The sequence below is a fragment of the Cuculus canorus genome, chromosome 20 (assembly GCF_017976375.1).
Source record: "Cuculus canorus isolate bCucCan1 chromosome 20, bCucCan1.pri, whole genome shotgun sequence".
Taxonomy (NCBI): domain Eukaryota; kingdom Metazoa; phylum Chordata; class Aves; order Cuculiformes; family Cuculidae; genus Cuculus; species Cuculus canorus.
In genome coordinates, this window is record NC_071420.1 from 6,145,941 (window position 1) to 6,173,596 (window position 27,656).

At 47.0% G+C, this 27,656-nt stretch overlaps 1 protein-coding gene across 6 annotated transcripts in view; it reads left to right on the forward strand.

The window, feature by feature from the left end:
* COL26A1 (collagen type XXVI alpha 1 chain) overlaps positions 1-27,656 on the forward strand; it is a 133,289-nt gene that overhangs the window by 12,695 nt on the left and 92,938 nt on the right. For 4 of the 6 annotated variants that reach the window (XM_054085132.1, XM_054085136.1, XM_054085137.1 and 1 more), the window contains 2 exons: positions 7,094-7,216; positions 14,977-15,080. In XM_054085132.1, the coding sequence (XP_053941107.1) occupies positions 7,094-7,216; positions 14,977-15,080 (227 nt within the window). Of the gene's footprint in view, positions 1-5,529; positions 5,553-7,093; positions 7,217-14,976; positions 15,081-27,656 lie in introns of those variants that run through there. The other 2 variants (XM_054085138.1, XM_054085135.1) reach the window with 2 other exon arrangements.

The following is a 27,656-nucleotide window of genomic DNA, read 5'->3' on the forward strand; positions in this document are numbered from 1 at the left end:
AAGCAGATAAATAACCTCAGGAGCGGGCTCTGTTCAGTCCTTGCAGGCTCGCTGTTGATGTGTGCAGGTATGAGCCCTGGAGGGCTGAGTATGTGACCTGAAGGAGATGCTGAAAACCAGCAGGAACTGGATTTGTCCATTTTGGGGAGCTCCAGTTGTGCCAAGTGTTGTTTTGTTGTGAGATAATGTAGCAAGGGAAATTAAAGATGGTGATGGATACTGATGTCAGGGTGGTGGAGATTGTAGCTGCAACAGCAGCACAGTAAAGCACAGGATGCTGTTAGAGGGTTGCTGCCTCCTTATGCTTGTATTCTGAATGTTTTTTTCTCTTTGATGAAAGTCAGTAATGAAGATCAAGGCCACTGTCCTCAAGTTCAGCAGTTCTAGAACAGAGGACACAGACAAGTAGCAAAAGTTGTCTTTGAACACAAGGGTGTATTTCGGACAGTTGCTGTTCTGAATCCCAGCTCTGTCCTTTCAATCAAGGTCTCTTTCCTTAACTCATCCCTCCCTTTAAGGTCAGACCTTCGAGGAATGAACCCGTATTCTGGATGGATTGGCAATGTGGAGGTAGGAGCCCTGTCTACAGCCAGGCTATCCAGCTGTGCAGGAATGTTTAGACTCAGGTTCTTCTTTTGAGAGGCTCTGATTCTTTTATGTTGTAAAAATGACATCCTGGGTTGTAAGTGAGCATGATTGCCACGCTGCATAGATATCGGATGCCAAATTCCATCAAGTCAGTCTAATTTAATGAAGATTCCATGGATATTTTTGTGCGTTCCCTCTTTCCTCCCTCTGCGAACCCTGGAAACTGGCTTCTCCCTGATGGTGATAAGCTTAGGGGAGGGAGCAGCAGAACAGTTCAGTGTGTAGAAGAATGCATGTGAAAGCAAAGCACTTCAAAGGAGTAAACCTCCCTCTTATTTCTGAGCACTCAGTCATGGACTGACTTCTTTAATTTTCATGATGAAGGTAATTATGGCTGAGGTCAACCATATTTATTGTTAGATTCGGTTGGAACATGCCACCGGCAAATTAAGAGGAGCTGGGTGATGGATAGAAATCGGAGGGGCTTTAGATAGAGAAATTCTCCTTGAGCTGTCTTGCCTCTTTCCTCTTGTGTGCATAAACATAGAACACAGGCACAGAGGTGCACGGACTGAACGTGATTAGCTTATTTCCCATACTACCTGCCTGTTCAACCTTTTAAGTCCTCATCTGCCTCTTATAATCTGCATTTATATTATGCTGATGTGCTGATGTGCAGGGTGAGTTAGTACAAATGAATGCAGGGTGTGTAATCCACGAGTGCTGTCATTGTCAGAGACCCTCCTTTGTTAGCTCCAGCAGTTGGAAGGTGCTGTGTGAATGAGGTGGAGGACTGGAAGAGAGAAGGAATGCTCTCATGGCTGTGGAACCTGAATGTTGCTCTGGGGAGATGGATTCCCTTTTTGTCTCTGCAAAAGAGCTGCCCCTGTTGCTCCGTGCTATTTGGATATTCTGCGTCTAGGCTTTTAATAATTCCAGTAGGGACTGTTTTTTTCCCTTATCCCTGGAACTTCAATGGCTGCAGAAGCTTTGTGCAGTTCCCTCTAAATCCAAGCAAGTTCAGCCCTTGAGGTAATGCTGCTTGGAAGGTCAACCACGCGCACAACAAAAGCAAGGAGAGCACAGTTAGACATGCTTGGCTACAGAACTTGCTAAAGGTTAAAGCTGTTGTGCAGACTGAACTGCGTTTTCCTGTGAAGGTAAAGATTCCTTTAGGACTAAACTCCCTCCAGCAGTCTCTGATAATCCACTTTGTGTGGGAAAACTGAAGACTGTTGCTGGCAAGAAGTGTTTGAAGTGAACTGAGAGCAGAATACACTGCCCGGGGGAAGGGCTACGCTGTTGGGAGGCACCGGAATGGATTCTCTCATCTCACTCAGCTGGCCAGACCTTATTTTTATCGCCACTTTTTCAGGGGTTGTTGTGGTGTGTGCAGAAAGATTGCAGTTCCCTCCAGTCTTTGTCTGATCAGCATAGCTGAGTGGGAGACCTGGAACTTGTCTTATTCCTGTCCGTGCCTCTGGCTCTCTCCTGCTTCCATGGCTGCTGCTGTCTGGCTTCAGAAACACCAGCAGCCTTCCAGTTTTATTTGCTTCCCAAAATGAATGGGTTGTTACAAAGATTTTTCTCCCTTTTTCACTGGAGTCAGGGTAACCTCCGTTAGTGACTGAAGTACTTGGTGGGAGCAAGGCACATGTAAACCATCAGTATTGACAAGATTGCTGCAAGTTGTCTGCTGACTTGTAGACCTCTTAAAACTTAGCAATGGAAAAGCAGACTCTGCTTTGAACTGAGCCTGCCCTCAGCAGCTTGTGTGCAGTCACCGCCTCACCGCTGCCCAAGTGGGCTTTCCTGGGCTCCTTAACCAGGGTCCATTGATCTCCAGACCTGAATCAATCCATTGGCTCTGATCATTTCAATATTGTGGAGACTGGGGCTCATGGTTGACTGACAGTCTTGGATCCTAAAACCTCATTATTTGGGGAGAGCATGAACGTGGTCAAGAACAGGAGAAACTTAAGCCCAGCTTGGTTTCTAAGCTTGTCAGTAATGTGATGGAATTGTTCCCTTTTTAGCCAGGTCACAGCAGTCGTCTTGTCACAGCCCCCTGAGCTAGCTGGTAAACTTGATCCTGGTGAGAGGCAAAGCACATTCAGGGAGGTGGATATTTGGGAATAACATGGGTATAATGTAGTTGTGTAGAAGTGGCTGGCTCAAGAAGAGCTGCTCCAGAGAGCCTGGCAGCCTTTGGATCTGGATTTCTTGGCATGGAGAGGGCAACTTCTGCTCCTGGCCTCTGTGGAGCCTATAAATAACGAACCCCTCTTAACGATGGGCTCCAGCACACAGCGTATGGCTCTGGCAGAGCAAGCGGAATGCTGAGCTATTTACACAGAGAAAAGGGCACAGTTTGCTTGCATTGAGTCACAACGGCAACTTTTCCCTAGTGAAAGTCGATGACCTCTGGATTTTATTGAATTCCTCTCTAGGATTGCTGGGAAATTGAGAGCTCCAGTGAAAAATGTTATAAGGAAACCTGGGGAAATCTATGTAGCTATCAAAACACTCCTACTGTTTTCTGTGCCCTAAATGTTGATCTCTGCTAAGTATAACACACAGTGCCTTAGCCTTAGGGAAACAAAAGGATAATTCAGTGCAGTTGTTTACACAGCACAAAGCTTTAGGGCAAATCACAAGCAGCAGAAATGCCAACCTTGCTAAGAGCCTTCTGTAACATTCTCTGGGAGCAGGGAGGGTCCATTCATCTGCAGACGCATGCATCGGGTGCTGATGAAACAATCCTGCCTCTAGAGTTGGTGGTTTGTTATTTTGTCCCTTCCCAGAAAGACTTTGCTTGCTTCTGTCTTGGCCAGTTAAGTCTTGGTGTTTGAAGCCTCTGTTTGGCATGTGCTTTCATTGGCGGTTCTAAAACCATACTGGATCTCCATTTTACTGAGCTCTGCAACAGCAGAGATGGCTTTGTTCAGAGCTGAACTTGTTGGATTGTCTCTGGTAAAGCGCAGCATTCCATTCTGGTAGGAGCACAGGGTGCTGCAAGGCCATGGATATCGGAAGCGGTGCCCTCTCCTCCAGGGAACACGTCAGCCAGGGAGTCCTATGTGTGGTAGGTGCTGCCTGCTGTAGGTCTGTCCATAGCCAGGCATGGCAGCCAGTCAGTTTGTGTGGAGCTGAGCTGTCCTCCCATGGAAAGAAGTGATTAGGCAAGAATGTAGCTGCTTTCCTTTTCAGGTCGCGCACTCCTGATTAAACGGGCGTCTTGCTGAGTCCAGGTTGGTTCAGCACAGCGGTTTCTGACACGATTCAGTTTGTGATCACTTGGCCAGTGACATGAAGCCTACTAACAAAGAGTTGGCTTTTATCTTGCAAATCCACTAGAAGGTCTTCTAGGGACCCTCGGAAGTCTGAGAAGCTTGGATAAAAGCCAGTGGTTTGGACCAGGAAAGGAGCAGACCTGACTTTTGGGGATGCCTTTGTGACTTTGTTGTAGTGCGACTCTTCGCAAACGTTCATGGTGGGTGAATGGGTGGAGCCTGCTCCATGCACAGCCTGGAAGGTTAGGTTTTCTTGTCTCTGATGTTCTGGTGCCTGAAGCCAGGGACTGCTGCTCCTGCTGAGTCAGCAGAGAATTAGCTGAAGGAGGGATCCATTGGAGCTCAAACCAGTAGTTTTAAGGGTATCTCCAATGGAAGCAAGCTATCGAGTTTGTTGCTCTGCTATGGGCGTTCCAGACTGACACCCTGAACCTACACGGTAAATGTGGTTGGATATACGCTGGCATCAACATGTGTCTTGATCACAGCTGAGAACATATGATGTGTTGTCTGTCAGCTGTGATCAAAAGAGGAGATCTTTGTCTGTAGCCCTGCACTGAAACTGTCCAAATCAGTAGGTTGCAGGCCATGGTGAGAAGATCCTCAGTTGTCCGTCAGTGTCTTCGAGGAATGAAATAGAGTTTGAGTGGAGGGTGTCTCTGGGAACAGCTGGGGAAAATGGACCAAGTGAGAGTTGTTGCTCTGAGCAAAGCAGTGGAAGACCAATTCCATGAGGTGCTGCAGGGCTTTGTACTAAATGTGCTGGTAAAGAGTACACACGACATCCGACAGACCTAGCCGAAAAGGAGCTGCTGGTTGGATTGTTTGGTTTGCTTGGTTGGAATATTCTTTTTGAATAAGCAGCAATGTATTCTCTGCCATCCTGGATGCGTGCCAGTGAAAGTCCTAAACCTTTCTTGCTAGCATCTGTATATAATATAAAGGGTCATTTATAATCTCTGTAAGCCGTGATGGGACCTTTCGTCACTCTGTCTGAAGCCTGCTTGTGTTCTGGAGGCTGCTCTTGCTGACTTTTGGCTTGCAGAGAGAAATCTTGGAATGGTTTTGTCTGTCTGTCGTAGTCGCTGTACTGTTGTATCTGCAGTGGGTCCCAAGCATCATATCCTGATGCATCTCACGATCAGCAGTGTTCCTGTCTGTCTCATCTGCTTCTATGCCGCAGTGAAAACCAAACACAAGTTGCGTTTGTAGGAAAATCATGCTGTTTATGGGAAGCCAGGGGTCTGTTTTGCTAAGGGGAATGCACCTCTCACTCCTGGGGGGTGGACATCTGTAGCCAAACACTTCCTTCTGTTGGTAAAGAGAGAAGTTGGAGAAATCTCTGTTCCTGTGGGTTTATCAGAGTATTTCTAGGGGCTGACTGTTCTGGTTGGTTGCTTTTTCCCCTCCCTCATGATCCACACTGTAGGTTTTCTGCTTAGGGGAAGACTGAATGCTGAGGTGCTAAGCCTTGTGGAGTTGTCCCTGTTGCTGTGCTCTCGGTGCCGCTGCTGAGGAGGGTGAAAGGCTGTCCTGGGATTTGAGTAAAGATCGGTTACTTTGCTGTGGGCAAAGTCCTGTTCAGCCTGGCAAACTCAGGTGATGGCTGCAGGCAAGGGAAAACGAACCCGGTGACAAAGGTCCAGGAAGGTGAAATGCCCCAGGGACCATGTGAGTGCTCGAAACCAAAAAGACTGCTCTAGTTTGAGTTATCACATTTCCAATCCTTAGCTTCTGACTGCTGCTCCTGGTTTTGCTCCCTAATCTTTCTGCAGAAGCTGTGTTGAGCCTTTTCAAGGATCTGCTGTCCTCGTGTCATCAGAGCCTCATTAATCTTATCTTCCCCTCCATGATGTGATTTGCCCTTTGATTCTGTGATGTAGGTGTTTGGTGCCTCAGCTCACCCGTCTGCCTGCCGGCGAGCAGCCTGCTGGCCCCAGCTGGCCCGTTGTGGTCTGCAGCGCTCGGCTCGGCCGCTGGCATGTGTGCCTCCTATTCATGGGAACAACAGTTATCCAGAGAGCGGGGAGCCTCCTGCAGGGATGGGAGCGGGATCCAACAAGGACACAAAATGCAACAAATGCTGTAAACGGCAAATACTGGAAAAATTAAACTGCCATGGGGAAAGTAGGTTAGGGAAGGAGGAGGGGATGCCGAGTGGGTGTTTCCACTGCACAAGCAGTTTGAGTTTTGATATGCGAGGCAGGAGACACTGTAGTGCTTGGAGAAGAGGGGATCAGCTGTACTGGGGACTCTTGCTTTAAGATGGATGAGGAGCAGGGCTCTTCTGTCTGTGCAGGGAGCGCTTGCACAAGTGCTTTGTGTTTTGGAGGACGTGTTGGTGTCTCCTCTTAGCGTTAGTGACCCCAGCTCTGATCCACAGTCAGCAGGAAAGTGGTGCTCCAACCTGGTAACTGTGCTGAGGCACAAACGCAGGACTGTGAACCAGTGTTAGTGAATATGGACAATGCTTGCAATGGGGGAATGAAAGTAGCTTCCCCCTCCAGTGTGGCACTGGAATCTAAAGACAGATATTTTTTAGAGCAGGTGGAAAGTTTCTGTGGGTACAGATTTCCTGGCCTGACACTGCAGTTCCTGCTTTATGTGCCTTATGGCGAGGAAGTCTTTCTCACTCTTGTTTTCTCATGAGGCTGCACAAGACACTGGTCCCTCCCTCCCCTGTGTCTTCTCTTGCTCACTTTCAGACTGTAACCTCCCCAGGATAGTCATACAGTTTGTTTGCACCCAGCTTGTTTGAGCCCTGCTGACAGTGAGCTCCACCACACCAAAAGGCAGAATTTTCCAACTCTGATGGCGTTCAGAATGGCAGGAGACAGGGGAATGGTACCCAAATGAGCAGGATGAAGTTCAGACCAGTACAATGGGAACTGACTATCAGCAGACTTGGAACACTATTTATTCTATAGTCCTATTGTTTCTGATAACAGAACTACATTGTGTTCTATAAAACTCTGGCCTCTGAGGGGAGAGGCGTTGCTGGATCTCTTGTGGTTCAGGTTGGCAGAAGCCGGGAATCTTTCCACAGCCATTGGGAAGAGCGGGTGGAGTGAGAAATGACTCCAGGTCAGACTGGCTATGGCTGGCAGCAGAACCAATCCCACCCCAGACACTTGGTCTGGGTTTACTGCAGTCAGGTCTGTGCTGGTTCGGGTTGCTGTGACTGGGGCTAACGGTGTCCTTTCTCTCTGCAGGCATTGGTGTCACTACACAGTTACACGGACAGTTTCCTGCCAAGTGCAGAATGGGTCAGAAACGGTGATCCAGCGAGTTTATCAGAGCTGCCGGTGGCCAGGACCTTGTGCCAACTTAGTGAGGTAAAAATCTTCATGTCTCACATCGCCTCAACTTTCCTATGCTTCTTGTTAAATTGATTGACAAAATTTTAAGAACTGCGTAGAGGGTTGAGCTCAATGGGCCAGATGTGATAACCTGGTTCGTGATGGCATAACTGGAGAACGTGCTGGTGTTGGAGCAGAGTAATTGCATGTGAAGGTAAGTGTAGTTGTGGGGACAAGCTGCGTGAAGCATTTTAGGTTGTCCTTGATTTGTCCTTCTCCACAAAGGAGGCTGCAGCCAGTTAGGCATCAAGCTAAATAAATGTGAAGTCCCACAGAGTGCAGAGTGAATGAACAGGATTGGCAGGGATGCTGGGCCACTGGCACTGTGGCTCTTGTTGGTATTGGGTCTCCATACTTGAATCTTTGAGGGTGATGTTGGTCACATGCACTGGAAAGCTCTAATCGCATTCCTTGCAACTCGTGGTGGCCAAAGGTCATGTGCTCTGTACCTCCAGAGTGGAATTTCCTCACAGCACTTCTCACTTGGGCATCTCAATATCCTTGACATGCATGACAGTACGATGTCCACTCTCCCTAGATGAGAAACAAAACTTGGGGACAGTGACTTGTCAAGAACTTGCCCCGAGTCTGCTGTTAGCCTCTTTTCCTTTCAGTCACTTACGGTCTTGGGATCTGTGTTTCAGAAAAACAAACCCAATGTGTGAAGTGGCTGTCCCCAGCTACCATCTTTCAGTGCAAAGTCTCTTTGTATTGTTGAGCTGCTTCTTCCCTGGAAGCCATTCTTGGAGCAGAGTGGTGTTACCCACCCATCTGGGAGTTGGTGCAATAAAGCCATGGTGCTCTGAATTGACACCTAGCTCCTAGAACTGTTTCACATGTGGCTAAGCCCATAATTTAGCTTGCAAAGCTATTGCTATTGTTACCCATACACCCCCATGGCACCGACTGAGGTCCTCTTGTAGGTGATAACCTGGCCAGAATGGGGTTGAGCTACCTGCTGAGCTCCATCTTCTCAATCTATTCTTGCAACTCTTCATCTGGAATTCACATTTTCCGTGTGCAGTTACTGCAGTTGGTTCTCCAGTTTCTACTTGGCCAGTGGGTCAGTCTAAGTTTTTTCCCTTGTAATATATCTGCTTTGGTGTCTCTTTGGTCTTGTTTTATGCAAGGCTGTGGTTGAAACACTTAATATTTTACACTGTCATGGCCAAACTTCTGCTTAAGCTTTTTAATTTCCCAGACTTTTTATGCACATAATTGTTATTAGAAACTTATGAGCTTTCACCTTCTCTCCTAGACTTGCCAAAAATCTTGCTTGTTTTTCCTTGTTAACATAACTGTTGTTCCATAAGTACCAAACAATTGATCAAGTTACTACTAAAAATCCTTTTTGTGGGCTCCTGTGGCTACTTCTCTAGATGGATTCTGATATTGTTAACCCAGAGACTTTAGGAGCAGTGTGTGCTGTTGGGATGTTGTTCATGGAACATTTTCAGTTTCAAATCTAGCTTGGTTCATTTGCCTGATGAGTCCAATTGTTTGGAGACAATGCAGAATGGCAGCAGAGTTCTCAATTTTTCTTTCTATGTGAAAATATCATGGAAAGAAGCTGGAGTTATTGATATTTAAGATCTCAGCTGGTGAAAGCTTAGCTAACAGGAGCTGCATTTCTGGAAGATGGTCACCATGAAGAAACCTACCAGAAGAGATGGGAGGAGGACATCAATACACTGCTCCCTTCGCAAATGGGAGGAGACGCAAGCAAAGCGAATGGCACCTTTCCAAGGAAATAACTAAACTGTCCTCTGGTTGTGCATTGTATGACATTCTTTCATGAAGCAGAGAAGACCCTGGACCTCTCTTTCGGGGGACCTCCAGAAAGCTGCTGACAAGTCTCAATGCCCAACCAGTTGTCAACAAAGGTAAAGAAGGAGTGGCTTGTGCTGCACATCTGCTGTCCTTTATCCTAAAAGATAGACTGAAAGATCTGGTCTTCTCCTGTTGTTCTCCTGTGAGATCTCTGGTGCCTGAGCTGGAAGCAGAGATGTGGCTGGTTGTGTTGCTTACAGTCAGGAAGCCATTGGCATTATTTTGGCATTACAGTATTTCTCCCAATTGTGACTTGAAACAAACTGTTTTCATCCCCCAATTTACAGGGAGTCACCCGTACCTGGGAGAGCTTTCACTCTGCCAGCACCAGTTATCAAGCTACTCACTAGCAAAAAGGACACCAGCCAAAGAAAAGGCATCTCTCGTGGTGGCGACAGCTGAGAGGGGCTCTGTGTTAGAGAGAGACTGCTTCAAGCAGATGTCACTGTGGCCAGAAGAGGATTTAATCCATTTCCTGTCTCCCATTCATGTTGTGTTTTTCTCTTGTTGCACAAACTGCAGCTCCAAGTGAAGCCTTTGACCACGGTGCATCTGTGAGATCCAGACTAGCAGCTTCGGTTGTGTCATGTCCTTGTGCCTTTTCACTTGCTTTTGGGCTGCTGGCAGCTCTGCTACACTGCTACAGTCTTCAGGAGACAAATGTTTTCTGCTTCACTGTTGTTGTGATGAGAAGCCCCATCTCATCGTTGGAAGCATGCTGCTTCCGATTGTGGCAGGATATTCGTCGTTTCATCCTAGAAAATCAAACGTTGCCAGCAAGGTTGTGGGAGTGTTTATGCTGCTGGTTTTTGGTGCTCAGTGGTTGCATAACTGTTCCACTCTAGCCTTTGAGCATTGTGTCTCTGCAGTGCATTCTGGCCTCTGAGGATCTCTACATTCCCCTGGAAGCCCCCAGCTGGCTGTACGGGATGGGCTTACCTGACATCCACACTTCAGCAGGAGCCACTGAAACACTGGACATGAAATTATTCATCTGTCAGCTTCAAACGTGACTCAGAGCTGGGACAGAAGGAGAGCATTTTTGCAACACAGCAAATCTGGCTGTGATGCCCTTTCCAGCTGCTTGCTGGTCACTGTGTCTTTTTCTCCTTTCAGTGTTCTGGCTGGTCTGGCTTATCACAAACACTTTGTGCTCTTGATGGCATTGTCGGCATGAGCAGGCTACACATCTTGCATGGATCATTCTTGCTGTTTGGTGTTTTCAAGTTTTGAGGGTTTTTTTGTTGTTGTTTTCATTTAAACTAAGCACATTTGTGCTCCTCAAGGGATGATTTTTTTTTTTAATGAGCTGGTTTGCAGAATAACAAAGAAGGAATTCATCCATTTTGGTCTTCTCTGCTTTTGAAGACTCTGTCGTTCCAGGGTCAGTAGGAGTTTGAGGATCTGTCACCCAAGAGGTTGCCCTGTAGCTGATGGTTCTCCTCAGTTTCAGCAGCAATGCTACGGGGAATTCCTGCTCACTTTTTTCCCAGTCAATTGCATAATAAATCCAGAGTTAATTCCAGTGCATTAGGATTGCTATTTGAAGTCCTGTTACACATGATCTCTTTTATGTGTTTACTTCCCTTATTTCTCTCCAAGATGTAGAGTTTTATATACTTGGAAAAAGCTGCCTGCCCTCCTGTGCACACACGGAATGTGAATGTTGGATGAGCAGTGCTCTGCGAACGGGCTGGATGAAGGCTCTAGGTGTACGAGCGATTAGAGCTGTAGCAGAAAGGAGTGTTCTCAGGTTTGGGAGCAGTGTGGGTGGCTGTGCTTCCAGAAGGGGATCTGTGTGCCTGGCTGGGCAGAGGTGGAGCGCTTGAGGCTTGTGTGTTAGGAGGACCGTTATGGTCTGTCTGAATAGTGAGGTTGGGAACCAAATGTGTTCTTGATAGCTTCTTGGTAGGAGAGATGTGGACTCTGGGTACACCCGTAGGGTGTTCTTTCCAACCAGCTTTTGCCCAGCTCTTTCCAACCTTTTTAGCTTTCCAGGGCAGCCAAGTACTTGAAGATTCAGTTACTTACCCTGATGTACTTGAGATCTGACTTCAGCACACTCTGATTTTTCTGTGGGGTATTTTGATTTTTATGTCTATAAATCAGACCATGGGTACCAAAACTCAGAGAGACTCCCACAAGCTTTGTTCCTATTTCTTTTTTTAATGCTGAAGTAGCACTTGTTATAAGTGAAGTGGATTGCTCCTGTTTGAAGGACAATACACCAGTTACGTGTACAGGGTTGGACCTGCTGGGCTGATGTGTGACTTCATTGCCATGCAAGCAGTAGGTGACACAAAGCTTGAATTCCTTGGTTTCCAGATTCTTTGCCAGTCAAAAAGGCAAGTTCAGTCCTCTTGTTATCCTGGAACCTAGCATTAAGTGATGTTGAAGCTTTCAACCTGGAGCTTGAATAAACACGACTAGAAGCATGTGAAGGTCATTGGGGTCTCCTCGGGCACCAACTGCGATAGCTGAACGAATCACACTAACAAAACAATCTCTTGTGATGTGGAAATGAGTTTTACACCTTTCATCTCATGTGGTCTTGGTGTACAAACAGCTTTGTTTGTAAGTGTCAAAGGGCAGGGAAAATCCATAAAGGGGGAAGGCATTTCCTGTGTGTGACAGGCTGGCCTGCCTGGGTCACGGCAGGGATCACGCCTTTCTGTTTGACCTAATTTTGGAGGCTCTGATCCAAGAATGTGACGCTTTTTTCCTTTCTTGTCGCGTCTGGCTGTTGTGTTCAGTGACACTTCCTTGAGACTGAGGGGAACGTATCAGTGTGTGCTGAGGCGTGAGACTTGTTGGCTGCCGTCCCTCGATGTGTCCTGACCTCTCCAGTATTTCCAGCTTCACACCCCTATATCAGTTAATTGCTCATCTCGTGCTCCCTCCCCAGTACTGCATTCCAGGCAGTCACTTAGACACAAGGAAGAAACTGTTTCCCAAAGGCTGATTGCATGCAGATGAGCTCTGCAGCTTGTCCAATGCTGGTCTGGTGGTCTCTAAGGACAGTCAGGTGTTGGATCTGATCTAGTCAGAGCAACAGCCACCAGTGGAATTTTCTGGGTTCCTCCCCTGGTGTTGCCTCACTCCTGGGACCTTGCTGTGAGCGCTGGCAAATGCGTTGGAAAATGACCACAATCTCTTGCAGCAGAAGGGCAGGTCCTGGTACTTTGCTTCTCTGTGAAGTGGTGGGAAGGCTTCTGCTTGGGGACCATGCATGCTGAGCACCTCCTTTAGCTCTCTGGGAAGTGGAGCAGTGGTGCAGGTGTGGCTCATCCTACCCTTTTCTCTTGTGCTTTTGTAGATTCTATGCCAGTGTTTGAGGTTGGGGTGACGTCCAAGGGAAAGGCTTTCCTATTCTGTTACCAGTCCTTTTTTTCTGCCTGTTTTCCGCACATTTTCATTCTGAGGATCTGATCTTTTACTTTTTACTCCCCTTTCCCCATGATATTGCAACACTTCAAGTATCGGACAGTGGTGTTGCTTTGCAAAAGGAGTTTTCTTTGCTCCTCTCCTGGGATAGCAGTCAGAAACCTGCATGATGTAGGTAATGACAGACCTTGGTGCTATGTTGCGTGGTTGAGGAAAAAAGATATTAGGAAGGATGGAGGAACTTCAGAAGAAATTTGAGCTTGCAGGCTGGGACCGATTCACGTGCCTGCCTGCACAATGCTGAACAGAGCTGCAGACGTCGGGACTCTTCCAGGAAATTCAGGGTGGGTGGTAGGCTGTGACAGCTGAGCTCCACGTTTGTCGTGCCCTGAGAAGTCCTTGCTCGTTTGAGGATTAAACTGTAGCTACTTCCCCGAGACAGAACTGCTGCCAAGATTCCAGTCTGGCTCAAGCCACTCTCCACACTTCATAATGAAGTTTGAGAGAGCTTTAACATCTTGGTGTTGGCAGAAACATGGTCTTAAAATCACCGTGTGGTTGGAGACTGGCTGGCTCCGGACACTGGTAATGGGGCTGAAGACTTTCATCTCAAGGTCAAATCCAGCTGTGGTGTTAGTGACAAAGTCATGAACTTCTGACTGATGGTTCGGGGCTTATGTGTGGAAAGATGTCTCGAGTCCAACGCCAGGACTAGGAGTCAGGAGACTTGAGCTCCATTCCTGAGCTTTGCCAGAGTTGTTTGGAAAGACCCTCAGCAAGTCACTTAACGTCTTTGTGATGCGAGTCTTGCTGAGAGAAAGCACTGAAGCTCTACCTACCTCAACGAAGTGTCAAGTCCTCATGCTCACTCCTGACTGCAAACCATGAGTACCATTGGATGCAGAAGTGCAAAGACCTGGGTGGGACCCTGGGTGGGACACGCTGGCTTTGTTCAGATGTCTTAGGTGCTTGGAGCCCAGTTGTTGGCATTAGCAGTAACTGGTGTTCTTTCTGGCAACTCGGAGGGCGAGGATGTAGTGTTATTGGGAGACAGCGCTGCTCTCCCATCGCAGAGCAATGCTGTTCCAAGTGTGGGTGGCCACATGCTTGGGAGGAAGCTTGTGCAGGCCTCTTCTCTGGTGGCCATAGAAGTTGGTTTCTGTGTTTGAGAGCTGGCATCAATAGTCAGCAACAGTTTGCTGAGAAATTTAGTTTCCCAGAGACTGTATTAACTTTGACCGAGCTGCTGCCTCCTTTCTAAGCCAGACGTGGGCAGCCTCTCCCGGCGAGCCTCTGTCACTGCTCTTCAGAGTCGCTGTACTGGTGTTACTGCAGTGCTCCGTTGGATGTACCCCTGTTCCCGTTACACCTCAGAGGGGGTTTGAATTAGAATCTCACAATTTCTAGCTCTGTTTTTGGCCTTGTGCCTGGGCTGCACTACAGGCTGGGGCAGCGCTCCGTCTCCTGGCAGCTCTCGGCACTGCTGGAGGAGACTCGCTCCCCGGAGGAGACCTGGGTGCTCTGGACTTGTGGCTGCCTGGCCTTGAGAGGGAAGCATAAAGCTGCAACCTCTCCCTGTGTGTGCCAAATTCCTTTGGCTGTTAAATGAGGGGAGGAATGTCAAGGGGAGCTTGTTGAGCATGACTTCTGTGCTTGCTTTTAGTTTCCTGAATAGCAGCAGTGACCTGTCTGGTTGTATGCTGGGAAAACACTGGTTTGCCAGCTTTGGACGGCTGATGTTGTGGGAGAGGAGCTGGCATTTATGCTCTTGTCTGTTCTGTGTTGACTTCGGAATCCCTGTGCCTTGCCCAGGTCTGCTTGTGGCTGCAGATAGTCCTCTGGTTTCCAGTGGGACATGGCCATGCCTGCGCTTGAACTGGGACCTGTGCTGTGCTGGATGCAGAGGACAAATGTGTCCTGCATAACTTCAGTTGTGGAGAGGAAGAGTGTAATGCTATTTCAGATGGGAAAATTGAAGCTTGGGTCAGGTGGCTGGAACAAAGGCTCTGTGCAGCTCACTGAGGTAGTGTTTGATACGCTCTCTGTTGTGCTGCTGTGGCGATACACCCAGACTGGAGTGGTGGGGCTGGGAGGAGGGAAGACCCCAGGGAGATTTATGCAGTTTCTGTGAGAGTAATGTTTTGGAAACTGTTAGTACTGAGTGAGGAAAGGCTAACAGCAGCCTCTGTTCAGTAAGTCTGTGTGGAGGTGGAGGGAGGGAAGCGAGAGTCATCATCTTTGCTACTTGCACTGACTTGGTATTGGTGAGACCCCCATGGCACACACTGGTGTTGTTTGGGGAGAGCTGTGGGAAGAGCCAGCAGAGTGTGAGGGCTTAAGGAGGATGATGAGGTTGGCCAAATCAGATCCATACTGTGGTTAGCCCTTGCTCTGCAGTTTTGTCTCCTGTCTATGTAGCTGGGGGTGTGGCTGCGTGCTCTGGCGATTATCTGGGCAGGAAGATGGTGCTGTGAAATTGGTAGCCTGGTAAGTATGTTCTGCTGACTCCTTCTTTGTGTTAGTTACAGGACTCTCATCAGGCCCACGTACAAAATGTCTTACCGAACCGTGACCACGCTGGAGTGGAGGTGCTGTCCTGGCTTCACGGGGAGCAACTGCGAAGAGGGTAAGTTTTCCAGTAAGTTATCTGCCCTTACAGAGCAGTGAGGGGATATGTGGATAGACCAGCTGTGGTGAGTTGGGTTTTCTTCCTTACTTTGCTCAACATGTCTCAAACACAGGAACAAATCGCCTGTTCTCTTTGTCACTGAATGCTCACATGTAAGCTCTGAGAAGTGGTCTTGGAAAACAGACCATACTGAGTGCCTGCAAAAGAATCCTGAATGAGGAGGGGAAAGAAATTAAGGGATGGGGGATGAGCTGTTTATCGGTGTGCTCATGCGTGGTGTCCTCCTTGCACAGTCCTTCAGAAAATGCACTCTCTCCAAGTCAATATGTTATCTCTTCCACATCCCACTGTCATCCGTTGCTGTAGCTGAGGAAAGCTGGTCTCTGGATGGCTGCTTGTAAGATTTTTGTGTCTGTAAGGTCTGGACACAAATAATGTGTTCCACAAAGCTTGGAATGAAATTAGGCACCTTTTGGTTCCCCTTCCCGCCTGCCCCCTGACTTGTTGGTGCAACACTTGTGTTTCACAGTACATGTAGTGACACAGCTCTGGGTTTATGTGTGGCCTTCCCCATGAAGGAAAACACAGGGTTCTTTCTAGAGCTGGAAAAAAGGAATCTGTTCTCTTGCTCATCACAGTGGACTAAAAGGGCGTGTTTTGAGTTTTCCTTCAAGATATTTTCTGCTTTAACTGTTGCTTCTGGGGCTTTGAAACAAGTCCTGCTTCCCCATCAAGTTTCAGGTTTAGGCACTGAAGCATCTGCTGAATCTTTCCCCTGAGGGCTCATGGCTTACCAATGAGAGAGAAACCGAGCCTTGAGTTATGTGCTTGGTTGTGTCACATCAACACAGCCTGCTTCTGCTGGCTGGTGGAGGGTCCTTGGGGTTGTCTGACATCTCCAAGACTGTTTTGTAGCTGCACCTTGTTTTCTTTGTGCTGCAATATCTCTGTGCTCATCACGCTATCCAGGCCACTCTCTTACAGGAAGTCATGTCATTGCAGTCCCAAAGAATGATGGCTGCAGGCAGCAGCTCCCTTTAGACTGCTGGGGAAACAATTGCTTCCCAGAAGCTTAAGAAAGTCTTAAAAAGTAGCAAAGCTGTCCTAAATTTCAGCCTGCAGGAGAAAGCTTTGCATCTTAGCACGCTGCTGCTGAAGTGAGTGTGGGGGAGAGAAGCTGTTGTGTGCAGCCTGGATTTTTACCTGTTGCTGCGGGGAAGAGGGAATACTGAGGGTTGTGGCAAAACAGTTATTTCCAAAGTAGCTGTGGCTCAGCCTGGCCGAGGTTCTGAGCAGGGACATGAGAAGCCCATGTACAGCCGTTGGTGCCTGGAGGTTTGTACAGGTGTGAGTGATTATGGCTTAGTGGTGCTGCTGGTGCAAAGGAGAGAACTCGGCTCTCTCCTGCAGTGCCGGAGTTCAGTGGAAAGCAAAAGCCAACATAAGCTTGTTTGAGAAAGTCAGCAGCGATCTCCCAGGAGCAGGTCTGTGGAACGAGGTGACAACTTTATGCAGACAGTTGTCAAGGTGGAACTGTTCTTTTGGGCTTGGCTATGGTCTGCAGAGCGTGAGCAGGAGGGCAGGAGCAAGCCCTCCCTTTCATGTGTGAGATCTTTTACCTTTTCTTATCTTCCCTAAACATCTGGTGCTACTGACAGTCCTATATCCTTGAAAGGAGGAGGAAAATGAAAGAAAAAGACCCCTTTCCAATACAGCAGGGCTGTACTAATGGATGTCTGGCAGCAGTGTTGACGCAATTTTAAAACTGAATTATTTACTTACTGCTCATGTTAATCCTTAATGTTAGTGTCACTGGGAATTGTAAGAAAAGGAGGCTGAAATGAGTTTTTTTAGGGCTTTTTTGTAACCTTACAGAAGGCGTATTGTGTACTTTTTCCTTTCTGTACTCTCCTACTCCCGGTTTGGTTCCTCTGGGAAGGTTGGATGCTTCCATCTGTGTGGGTCCTTCCTGGAAACAGCAGAATAAAGAAAGCAGAAAACTGAACTGAAACAAAACCAAACCAGTGCTATTACGAAGCCACAGCGAATCAGCAGTGTAGAACCTCAAATGCTTTTCTCTTTTTAGTATTGGTTAGATTTCACCTTGATATTTCATTTCCCTTGTGTGTTCAGCTGGTGCTTCTGAAGTTGGAATGAGGTGGGTATGGTTGGACCTGCGCTATTTTTAACTTGCTTCCATGTTAGGCTGCAAATGCTCTAATTCTGACAGGAGAACAGCAACTACAGCAGCTCTGAGCTTCCACTTCAAAACATCTCCTGTTCCCAGAGACTGAAGGACACTGTTTTCTTTCCTGATGGGCTTGGGAATAGTAAGGCTGCGTTTTCTTGAGTAAGACAGACTAAGCCAGGAGTCAGTGGATTGATGGAGCACAGAGAACTCTTGGGAGCTCTGCGTGTGTGGATATGGCTGTGGGGTCCCTTCAGACTGCTGGTGTCTTTTGAGTCTTGAGACTCGAGGGATCCTGTCTGTGGTTCCTCCTTTAGGCTCCAGTTAGCAGGGTTGATGCTTGCTCTTTTGTGCTCTTCTGGAGTGGTGAGTTTGGGGGAGCCTCTGTAGCCCATCTTGATTATTTTTACCAGCTGTCTTTTTTATGAGGTCTTCCTTGCTCTTTTTAAATTGGTTTTATTTCTTTTAGCTTTTTATGGGGGAAGATAGGGTGATGGGAGGCAGAACCGAGTAAACAGTCAAAGAACTCGCAATCATTCAAAGGCTGCAGGGCAGTGATTTCAGACATCCCTACTGCCTTGTTATCTCCCAAATGGCAGGTCAGCATTTCTCTTGCTCAGGAAGCAGTCAAGCGTGGATGTCTCGCTTCAAAGTATGGCAGACTGTGATTAGACCGGCTGGCTGTAATGCACCTTCAGTGGGAGCTCCCCTTCCATGATACCGTACTGCACACTGATAGCGCAAGCTGTTAAATGCAATTCGAGTATTACACAGTGTCTTGACCCTGAGCTAATAAGTTGAGCTTGAGAAAGTAACCACTTAACTGTCACCAGCTGGCAGGCACCTACATTAATGCTGAGGGCTGCACATTGTTTAGACTTAAATTATCTTGGGAATTTAACTCCTGCCATGCAGCTGATAAAAAGCGGCATCGTCTGGAGGGAGCCCAGCTCTAAAACCGGGTGGAGGTTTTGCCGCTCAGCAGGCTATCGTTTTACTGAGGTGGGGATGGCTGCTTTCAATCTGTTTCCTCTTTTAAGCTGGCACTGCTTGGTGCTCTCCCCTCTTCCTGTCAGGGCTCTCCTCTCACCCAAAGGAATGTCAGCTCTTGAAAGGTCTCTGCTTGCTTTATTGGTTTTTGTAGAACTGTGACCAGCTAGTTGAGTAGATAGTTAAAAAACTACCAGGGCTTCCCAAAGGTTTTCTTTCCCCTTCCTTGGATAGAGAAGGAGAGTTGATGCAAACAAGTCTGGTGAATTTAACTGTCAGTAGATGCTAATTTTTATTTTCCAGTTTCAGGGATTTTTTGTTTTGTTTAAACTGGAGCCCAAGCCTGGGACAGGAAATGAATCCACTGAGCCACCCAGCCTGCTGACTGCTGATATAAAGAACATATGGACGAGGGCAGTGCAGAGGTGAAGTGGTTTAGCTATTGCAATCATGCATCAAGCTGATTGATTTGAATCCAAGATGATGCTGACATTTCAACTCAGCCTTTTTTCTATATGGATGAAAGTTCAAAGGCAAGTGCAGGCTCTTGGGAGAGGAAAAGTGTCCCTAGCAAGTTCAGGGGCTCAGCGCTGCCCCGGACCTCTCCATCGAGGCAAGGTCTTATTTCACTTTACACATCTAACATAGATTTCTTTGTTTGTATTGCTTGAGTTTGGGACAGTAGCCAGTGTCCCATTTACCCCAGAAGCATATTGATGGTAGGCAGCTTAGCTGTTTGGGCAAGAAGCACTTCCAAGAGTAACCTTGGCACCTCTAAAGTGAGGCCATTGTGGTTCCATACTTTTTTCTTTCTATAAGAACACAAGTAAGAGGGGAACTTTGAGTAGGCTTTTACAAGTAATGGCTCAATTTGAGGGCTTCCTACCTGTTAAGTGCAACCTGCATTTCCTAGTAATGATCTAGTTAATAAAGCAATTAATATGTAGGTGGTAACATGTTGTCACTAACTCAGTAAACCTGCCTTCAAAATTTTTTTGTGAAAAAACATCACAACACATTGATTGCCCATGATGGAACACTGGTGGCAGTGGCTTTGAGTGGTGGCGTTTGTGTACCTGTAGCACACAGGCGCTGGATAGTACCTATGCTGATGTTTTCTTCCACAGTAGATGCCTCCTGCTCATCTGTGTGTTACGCTTCCTCGTGCTGTGCTTTTGGTGCCCCCTTCGGTATAAGGCAGAAGGTCCACCAGAAGGTTCCCAATCTACGATATGTCACCTGGATCTTGTCCTCTCCCATCACCATGCTGACCAGTCAGCGACCTCTGACTGCAGGCATAACGCGTGTGTCACCGTGATCAGGTTTTCTGAGGAGTTCCTGGGGTGTGTGGTCACTGTTGGAAGAACCCGCAGCCTGCTGTGAGCCCTTTCTGGCACTGGTGCTGTGTGACTACTTGAACGATTTCTACAAGCTCATCTTCTCTTTGATACAGTCAAAAAAAGAGAAGAATCCCTGTCAGCTTTCCAAAGCCTTTAGCACTGCATTCCAGCATCTGAGTAGTTTCATTTTTTGGACATTTTTAATCTGAACAGGGAGAATTTTATTCAGCACCTAACGTCAAAATATTTGGAGTGCTAAATATCTGCAGATGTTATCTTAGCATAATTAGAAAAGCCGTGTGCTCTGCTCTTACACTGTCTCAGTCTTTTAGCTCCCATCAAATTACTGTGAGATGTACAGAATCCTTTTTATGTTGATAAGTGATTTGTTTGCTTTCACAAACGTACTGGATGCTTTCTGCTCCTTAGCTGTGTATTTCTTAATTCACAAGTGACCGTCCCACCTGTTTGTAGTTCATGGTTTTCCTCTTAATTTGCTTGATTTCCAGTCAGGGGTGAACATAACCTTACCCGGGGTCGGGCTAACGCAGGACCTGGCTGAGAGGCTCTGCCTGTGTCCACTTGGCCTGGATCTTTTCTCAGCATGCCAGCAGGATCCTGCGGGTTGCTGTCAAAGGAGAGCCAAGCATCTGGGGCTTCTTTAACAACTCCTGCTTGTCCTTGGCTGCTGGTGTAACTGAGAGGTGTGGTTTTGGGTCGTGGGGGGTGCAGCAGGAAGAGGTTGGAGTTGAGGAGAAAATCCTGGGTAGTTGACTTGAGCTTCTGAGCTCTTCCTGCTATGGTGAAGCAGCTTCTGCCATCACACAGAATGGATGCTAGTGCCAAGGTAGGGCTCTTTGTCTCTGCCAGCGTTGCTGCTGGTTTTACCTTCATCTTCTATTCAACTGTATTTAGGGTATGAAAACAAGCAGAGTAGCAATCGTGATTCTAGAATTGCTGGAAAGATCAAAGATTTGGAATTACTACAATGAGTGGTCTATGAAATTGGGCAGAGTCTTTGTTTTTGCCTGTTAGAGATGATTTGGATTGGTTCTGCCTTCAAGCTGGGAGTCTCTTGAGGTTCTTCTTATCTGCTTTGGTGACAGCAGGTAAGCACTGATGAGCTGGGCTACGTTAGAGGCAATTGTGGTCAAAAACATTGTCTATCAGTGACGAGCTGTGATCAGCGATGTTAGTTTTGTTGAACTTCAAGCACTTGTCACTGCAGTGTGAAGAACACTTGTTGGTGGCATCTTTAGCAACATGACAGTTCCACAGTGAGTGAAGTCTGGGAGAAACTTGCTGGTGAACTCTGAAGAATTCTGCTTTCATTCTATGTACCACAAGCCAGATTTCAAGCAGCATTTAATAACAGACTTCATCAGGACACCTGAGAGAGTGAAACGTCACCACTTAAACAGATTGTACAAAGTCCTCGAATGCCAAAGCAGGAAAGACCGTAAGGAAAGTTTCTGTGAAAATCTCCTACCATGAAGTTAGACTGATAACTTTTACTCTGGACTCAGCATATGCTTCTTGCTTGGGGTCCTGGTTTGTCTCCTCCTTGGATAATGCATCCAAATCCACAAGTAACATGTTAGTTTGCATTTCATTTTGAGCCCAGCAGGCATACGGCAATGAGGTTACAAGGCCTTTCCAAGTGAGCCTGGAGGGACTTGTTGGCTAGAGTTTGGAGTTCTGGCAAGCAGCTCCCTCCAGCTCTTTGCTGTAATAAACTCAGGGTTCAGTCCCCGGCCTCTCGCAGATACGGAGCGTGGTTGCGTGTCTCTGGATAATCAGTCACTGGAAAGGCACAGATGTTTCAAGATGCGTAGCAATGGGTGCAGCATAAAAGAAAGGCAACATCAGGGTCACGCTGCAGATGCAACCACATCTTGAGTGTGTTCACTTTTGACAAGAAAAATCTTAACATGTGAAGTTTTCTTGTTGCTTATACCATCTAGTGAATAATGTGAAACCTAATCATGACTTCTGTTTGCCTTGCAATGCCACGGGTGGCTGATGCTTTGACTGCAGGCGGATCCAGCAGCAGGGCGACACAGTGAGGACAAGACTGGTGTGCAAGGTTGCCCAGGGCACTGCCTTAAATCACTATGGGCAGCGATTCTAACCCGGTCAGAAGGATTATAGGTACATGGGTCTAGAAGATGCCCTAGTCCTTACCTGCTTATAGAGATATTGACTGAAGAAATTCCTGCTGTTTTTTCTTTTCCTGTCCATGAAATGCACTTCTTGTTCCACAAGCATAGAAGAGAAGCAGGCGGACCCAGGGAGGATTTGGAATTCAGTGGTTAATTTGTAAATGATGACTTTTGTAGCAGTGATGCTAAAGAAGTCCTTGGTATGTATGCACTGTGGGAAGTGCAGGGGCTGAAGTTGAGTGCTAGGTGGTCCCTCAATTTAAAAACTTGAGGGATTCATGGTGAGTGGACTTTTGTCACTGGTAGCAGGAAGTCCTCAATCAGGTGTGGCTCCCAGATCGAGTGAGTGCGAGAGGTTTCTGTTAAAGGTGTCAGGTCTTGTTCTCATGGAAAGAGTGTTTTCTACAGCACGAACTGCTGTGGTCCTGTTGAAACACTAGTGGAGATTGTGAAGTAATTTGGTTAACTGATTCTTCTCTGGTGACCAGTGTAGGCGATAAATACAAAACTGTTGTTGTTGTTGGCCAGTGTTACTTAGCGAGAATGATGGATGCCTGTGCTTGAGTAACAAAGGCTCTGGTTTTCTCTTTACCAATGGTGAGAGTTGTTAAATCCATGTGGCTTCTAGTACTCACATAGGGATGGCTCCAATGCTGCGGCGAGATGTGTTGCTGCAGGGCTTTGTGCTGTAAAATGTTATAGCCCATTAAATACGGGAACAAGCTACTCCTAAACTTGGCTTATTTGATCTTGTCAAGTTTACCCTGAAGTGATTAAGCAAGCGGATGTTTTTCAACCGTTCTCCAGTTGTATTATGTGCAAAACATGTCTCCTGGTGTAATTACCCAAAGATGCCCTGAGCATTGTGCTTCTGCCATGGACTCGCTAGTCCTTGTGGAAACACAAATAAACAGTTGTTCCTATTGCATCCAGTCTGGCTGGGTGGGATGCAGAGATTGGGTGTTGGTTTATGTTTAACATAACATAAACTTGAAGGTTTTTGCTTTTGTCTTGTATCAGCACTCACAGCAAGACAGCAGCTTTTTATGAGCTACACAGGAAAATAAACCATTCTTCTTGCTGCACAAGTAGTTCAAGTTTGTTTACAGTCCGTGGCTGTACATGAATGTTGTTCTAGCCTGGCGCTTGTCTTAGGAAGCAGAGTGACTGCTAGCAGTGGTAGTTAGGATGGTAACTGTAAACCTGTAAGCTCTTTACGACAGCATCAGTAACAAGATCCTTCATACATTTAATAGGAATAGGAACAAGCATTTAGGTGGCTCAGTGTGGAGTGGCAGGCTTTTCTAGAGTGAATGTCCTTTGACACTTGGTGCTGATCTAGACCTGGACAACTGTGAATACTATAAACTCTGGAATATAAACCTTTATCCTGGAATCTATTTTTGCTACAAGTTCAGCTGTGTTTAGCTTTGATTTAAGCAGGAATGAAAGAGTAAGAGTAAGTTTCACTCTTCAAAATCATTAAAAGCTGGCAGGAGAAAGAGAAGCCCATGTTCCTGAAAGGATGTCAAGCTGGTTACTTACCAGTCTTGTGTCACCAGAGCTGTGCTGATCCTAGAGCAAGTGAGCATCCTTTTTCCAGTCCTTGTGGTTTTGTACCTCATTTATGTCTCAAATCAGCAGAAACTCTGATCTTCACCTGGCTTTTTATGGCAGCTTGTAGAACTGTAAATATGAATACGTTCTGACAGCAAACCCTAAATCAGCCTTTGGTCGCCGCGAGCTGGAACGATTTGAAAACCTGTGTAACCTTTTGACCAGACCTGGGCTGGTGTTCAACATCTTTAACAAGAACTGAAGCCAGAACGTCCCTGATGACTTTGATTTTCATTACGAGCCAGCTATAGACCCTAACGTGCACTCAGACTAGGACAGAGGATATAATGGGCCAGCTGCAGTGTTCGGGCAGGAATATGCTTGCTTCCTTGGGAGCCTGTGGACGTCCTCACTTCTGCTCTTTACTTATTTGGGACTGAAAAGCGGTGGCCGCTTTCTCCTCCTTTTTCACCACCACTCTCCAGCATCAGCTGTCTTGGGGCAGTCTTTGGCAGCATGTGTCACTGTTCTCTTTGCTCTCCGGCTCTTACCATGGCACTGAATGATGTGATGCTGCGGGATGCTCCTGCGGATGATCCGTGTACCTGCATTACCATAGCGTGCTGGGTTTGTCACTCCAGGTTGAGTCTCCAGTGCAGGAGTGATTTGAAGAGTCTGAATTATTGACCCAGAACTGGGGAGATGTGTCCTCGTTCTGGCACAGATCCTTGCATGGCTTAATGTCACATCAGTGTGGGTTGGTCCAGGCAGGGATGTGACAGCTGGGTAGAAGCTCGCTTCCATTTGGGTGCAGTATCAACCTCTTACCTCGCCCTGTTTAGTGCAGCAGTATGGGCTCTCCTCATCGCTGAAATGATTCCCTGTTTCTGAGTGGGTGCTGGAAGAGCTAAGAAGTGATCATCAAGGTTTTTCTGACTAATGCAGATGACAGAGGAGTGTTGGACCGCTTATGTTTATGTATGTAGGAAAAGTAGTAAAATGAAACTCTGTGGAACCTGTACGGAAAGGGACTGTGATTTTATTTTAAACTACATAAATATGTTGATTCTACCCACTTGCATTCTTGTAACGGAGCACTTGTGGGACTGGATTGGATCACTTGGTGACAAGAGAAGAAGGGACAATGGTTGTCAAGTCCTGTTTCTCTTGGGTCTTTTCTGGCTGGTGATGACAGATGGAGTTTGGACAGGTTTTTTTATGCCTTTTGGATGTCAACAGTAGTTATGATGTATCCTTTTTTGACTTGGAATTCTGCTTACTTCACCCTCTGTAACTCTTGTCTAGGGCTGCTGCACGTTCTCTTTGACCTTATTTTGGATACCTTCACAGGGCTGTAGTTTGCCTTCCTGGTGAGATACCAGGAAGAGGCGTGGTACAACTTTCATCTGCATTTCATTCATTCCAGAGTTAGTTTTTGTTAAGAAAAAGACAACACAAAGGTGGCACTTGGACTGGATGGTCCCTTCTACCTGGGACTGTTCTGTTCTAAAGCCGGTCTCCCTGTGTATGATATCCCTGTGCCTTTTGAGATCCGCGCTTTGGACAGTGAGTTCTACCCAATACACTGTAGATCCAGGTTTCCCTTTGGGAGCTTTGGGTTTGCCTGGGATGTGATAGGCAAGGAGTTTCTCTGTGTGTGCTGCCATGGAGCCAGTTCTGGTGTGCACTGCGGCATCCTCCCGTGTGCTCCCACCAATGTCTAAACTCCTCTTCATTGACACAATAGGATGCTTCAGGCCACACTCTCCAGGGCCATGATTGCAACTCCTTATGTGATTGAAGCCACTTGGCCAGCAGCCCTTATCACCACAGGGTTCTTTCCTCTGGTGAGCGTGGCTGGTGTGTGTTAACTGCGCTGTGGTTCCAGCTTCTGTAGCCTCAGGATTTATGTCCCAATAGTGCGAATATGCTGGTGTTTGTTTTCCCACCTGAGACCTGCAGGTTTCTTTACAGTCTTTGGTGGCATGCGGCAGGCCCTCGTCTGTCTGTAGCCGTCGATCTCAGGCGCACAGTAGATGTTTTTATTGCTCTTGCTTATCTGGCTGTCCCTCATTGCTCTAATATGAACCATACCAAATAAAGCTGCCTGAGAATTGGGGATTATCTGTGGTATTCATCACTTTTAGGAAGGGGAGGTGGTTTAATGTTGGCTTTTAGCGTTTGCTAGGCCATGCCTCCTTGACAGAAACCAACAGACTAAAGCGATTACCAAGACCAGCTGCTTAGAAGGGGCTTTGGGTATTTTTTCCGCTTTTGCTGACCTGAACCACAGCAATTATAAGTTCTGGTTATTGTAAACTCACCACAGAACACAAGGCATACCTTAACATGATGTCATGTCTAGACACACAATTCAGGTATAAATTATGGAGAGAAAGTAGCTTGTTCAGTGGTTAAACTGTAAAAATTTAACAAGATCTTTCTGTGTCTCCAGCCCTCGCTCTTGCGTACGTATTTCTTTACCTCTTACCAGGAGAATTCTGTGACTGCCTCTTAATTTTTTTGTGTTGGGAGATGGAATTTCCTCCCTGTTCTCCATTTCATTTCCTATTTCTCCCTCAGTGGGTCTCAAGGGAAGCAGCGTAGCCATCTACTTAGAGCCCAGAACTGGCGAGGAAGACTCTCGGGCCCAGCCATGGCTCAGGCAAGGTCACAAGGAGGATCATGTACGGCAACCTCTTCAAAAACCAATTTGCTGTTTTGGGCAGCTTTGTTTTATAGGGTGATAGAGGAAAGAAGAACTTGCTGTGGTGCTCAGATGCTTGATTTCTCAATAGTACTCACTAGTTATGGTCTCAGCAACATTGTGGGGCTTGTGTTTAATGGCGTGTTGGACCCTGTTTGCAGCAGTTTTGTCTGATTATGCTGGTGGAATTTGTTTCAAGTTCCAGCTGCTGCTCTGCCTGTGGATGATGGGGCGTAGTTAAGGAGTTGGAGACCATCTCGTGTGGGGGGACTGAAGCCTGGCACGCTTGGAGGATGGCTAGCGCAGGCACTGCCCATGCACAGTTCCTCATGTCCCATCCATTGCCAGTTATTTGGGCATAACTTCCCTGCCTTGTGGGGAGCACTGCCCGGCTCACGAGGGCCTCGCTAGGCTATTGCCCCGTATTGAAATAGTTACCCACACTTGGCCTGCGCTTAATTTCATGATGAGATGGTGAAATCCATCCACCTAGTGTAATGCATCCCCTTCAGGTACCTGCTATGAAATGCAGGCTTGGGAGCTGGACGAGGCCTGCTGGGCTCAGAAGCTGATGCAGGACTATTCTCTGTGGCATATCCTGTTGTGCTTTTCCTGGCCTAATTACACAGTCTTCAAGTAAAAGAATTTGGCAAGAATATTCTTCTGTTTTAACTGGTATTTGGTCTTAGGTTCTTTTTTTAGTCTCTTGTTTCTCTCCATTATAGGGTCCTGCCTTCTTGGATTTCTATTCTCTGTCCCTGTATATGGTTGTTGCAGGTCTTGCTTGCACGTGTGATGCCTCTTCTCCCCTGCAGAGCATCTCTCTTATCAGATACGTGCTCTGCCGTTTTTGTGTCTTCTTGAGGGCAGGACTTCTGTTTCAGGCCAACAGCTCTGCCTGGATGGAGCTCTTATCCTACCTGGGCCTTTTGTGATCTTTCTTACCCCATAATCACATTAGTTTGTTTCCTGGAAGCTGCCTGCACTGTGGACCTCTGGGGACAATGTTTGATGCTCAGCAAGCAGAAGTGACGTTTGGTGGTACAGCAGTTTTGTACTTGTTGCTACAGAGCCAGTTTGATGTGCACAGAAGAATTATTCCCCTCTATTTTCAGTGCCTGCAGCAAAGCCCTGGTTTCCAAAGGACACGCGTGCATCGCATCAGCCTGGAGTGTCCTTCCTCACTGGCAGCAAGTGTGTGGGGAAGGGAAGACTTTGGTATCCACAAACTTAAGTAGACAAGCTCGAAGCCTTGATTCACTCCCACGTACCTGGCTTTTTGATAAAACAATGATCAAGTCAACAGTCCAGCATTCCATATACATGTTACATCTGCTCTGGGACTGACTTTCCTGTCCTGACCTCATGTTTGTGATCAGAAAGTCCTAGTTTGCCCAGGCCCTTTTTGCTGTGCTGATTTTTGGGATCACAGCAGGCCTTGTTTTCCCTTGACTGCGTTTTTATCAATTCTTCTTGCTTCTATGTCCCTTTCAGCAGGGAATGTCCTTTTTGCTGTAATTAAAACTACTGCTGCACCCTTCCAAGCCATCGCCCAGGCTGACTCTTTCAGCTTTTGAGTCATTGTTTTTGTACATCAATGTCTGTTATTTTTTTTTAATGGCTATTAAA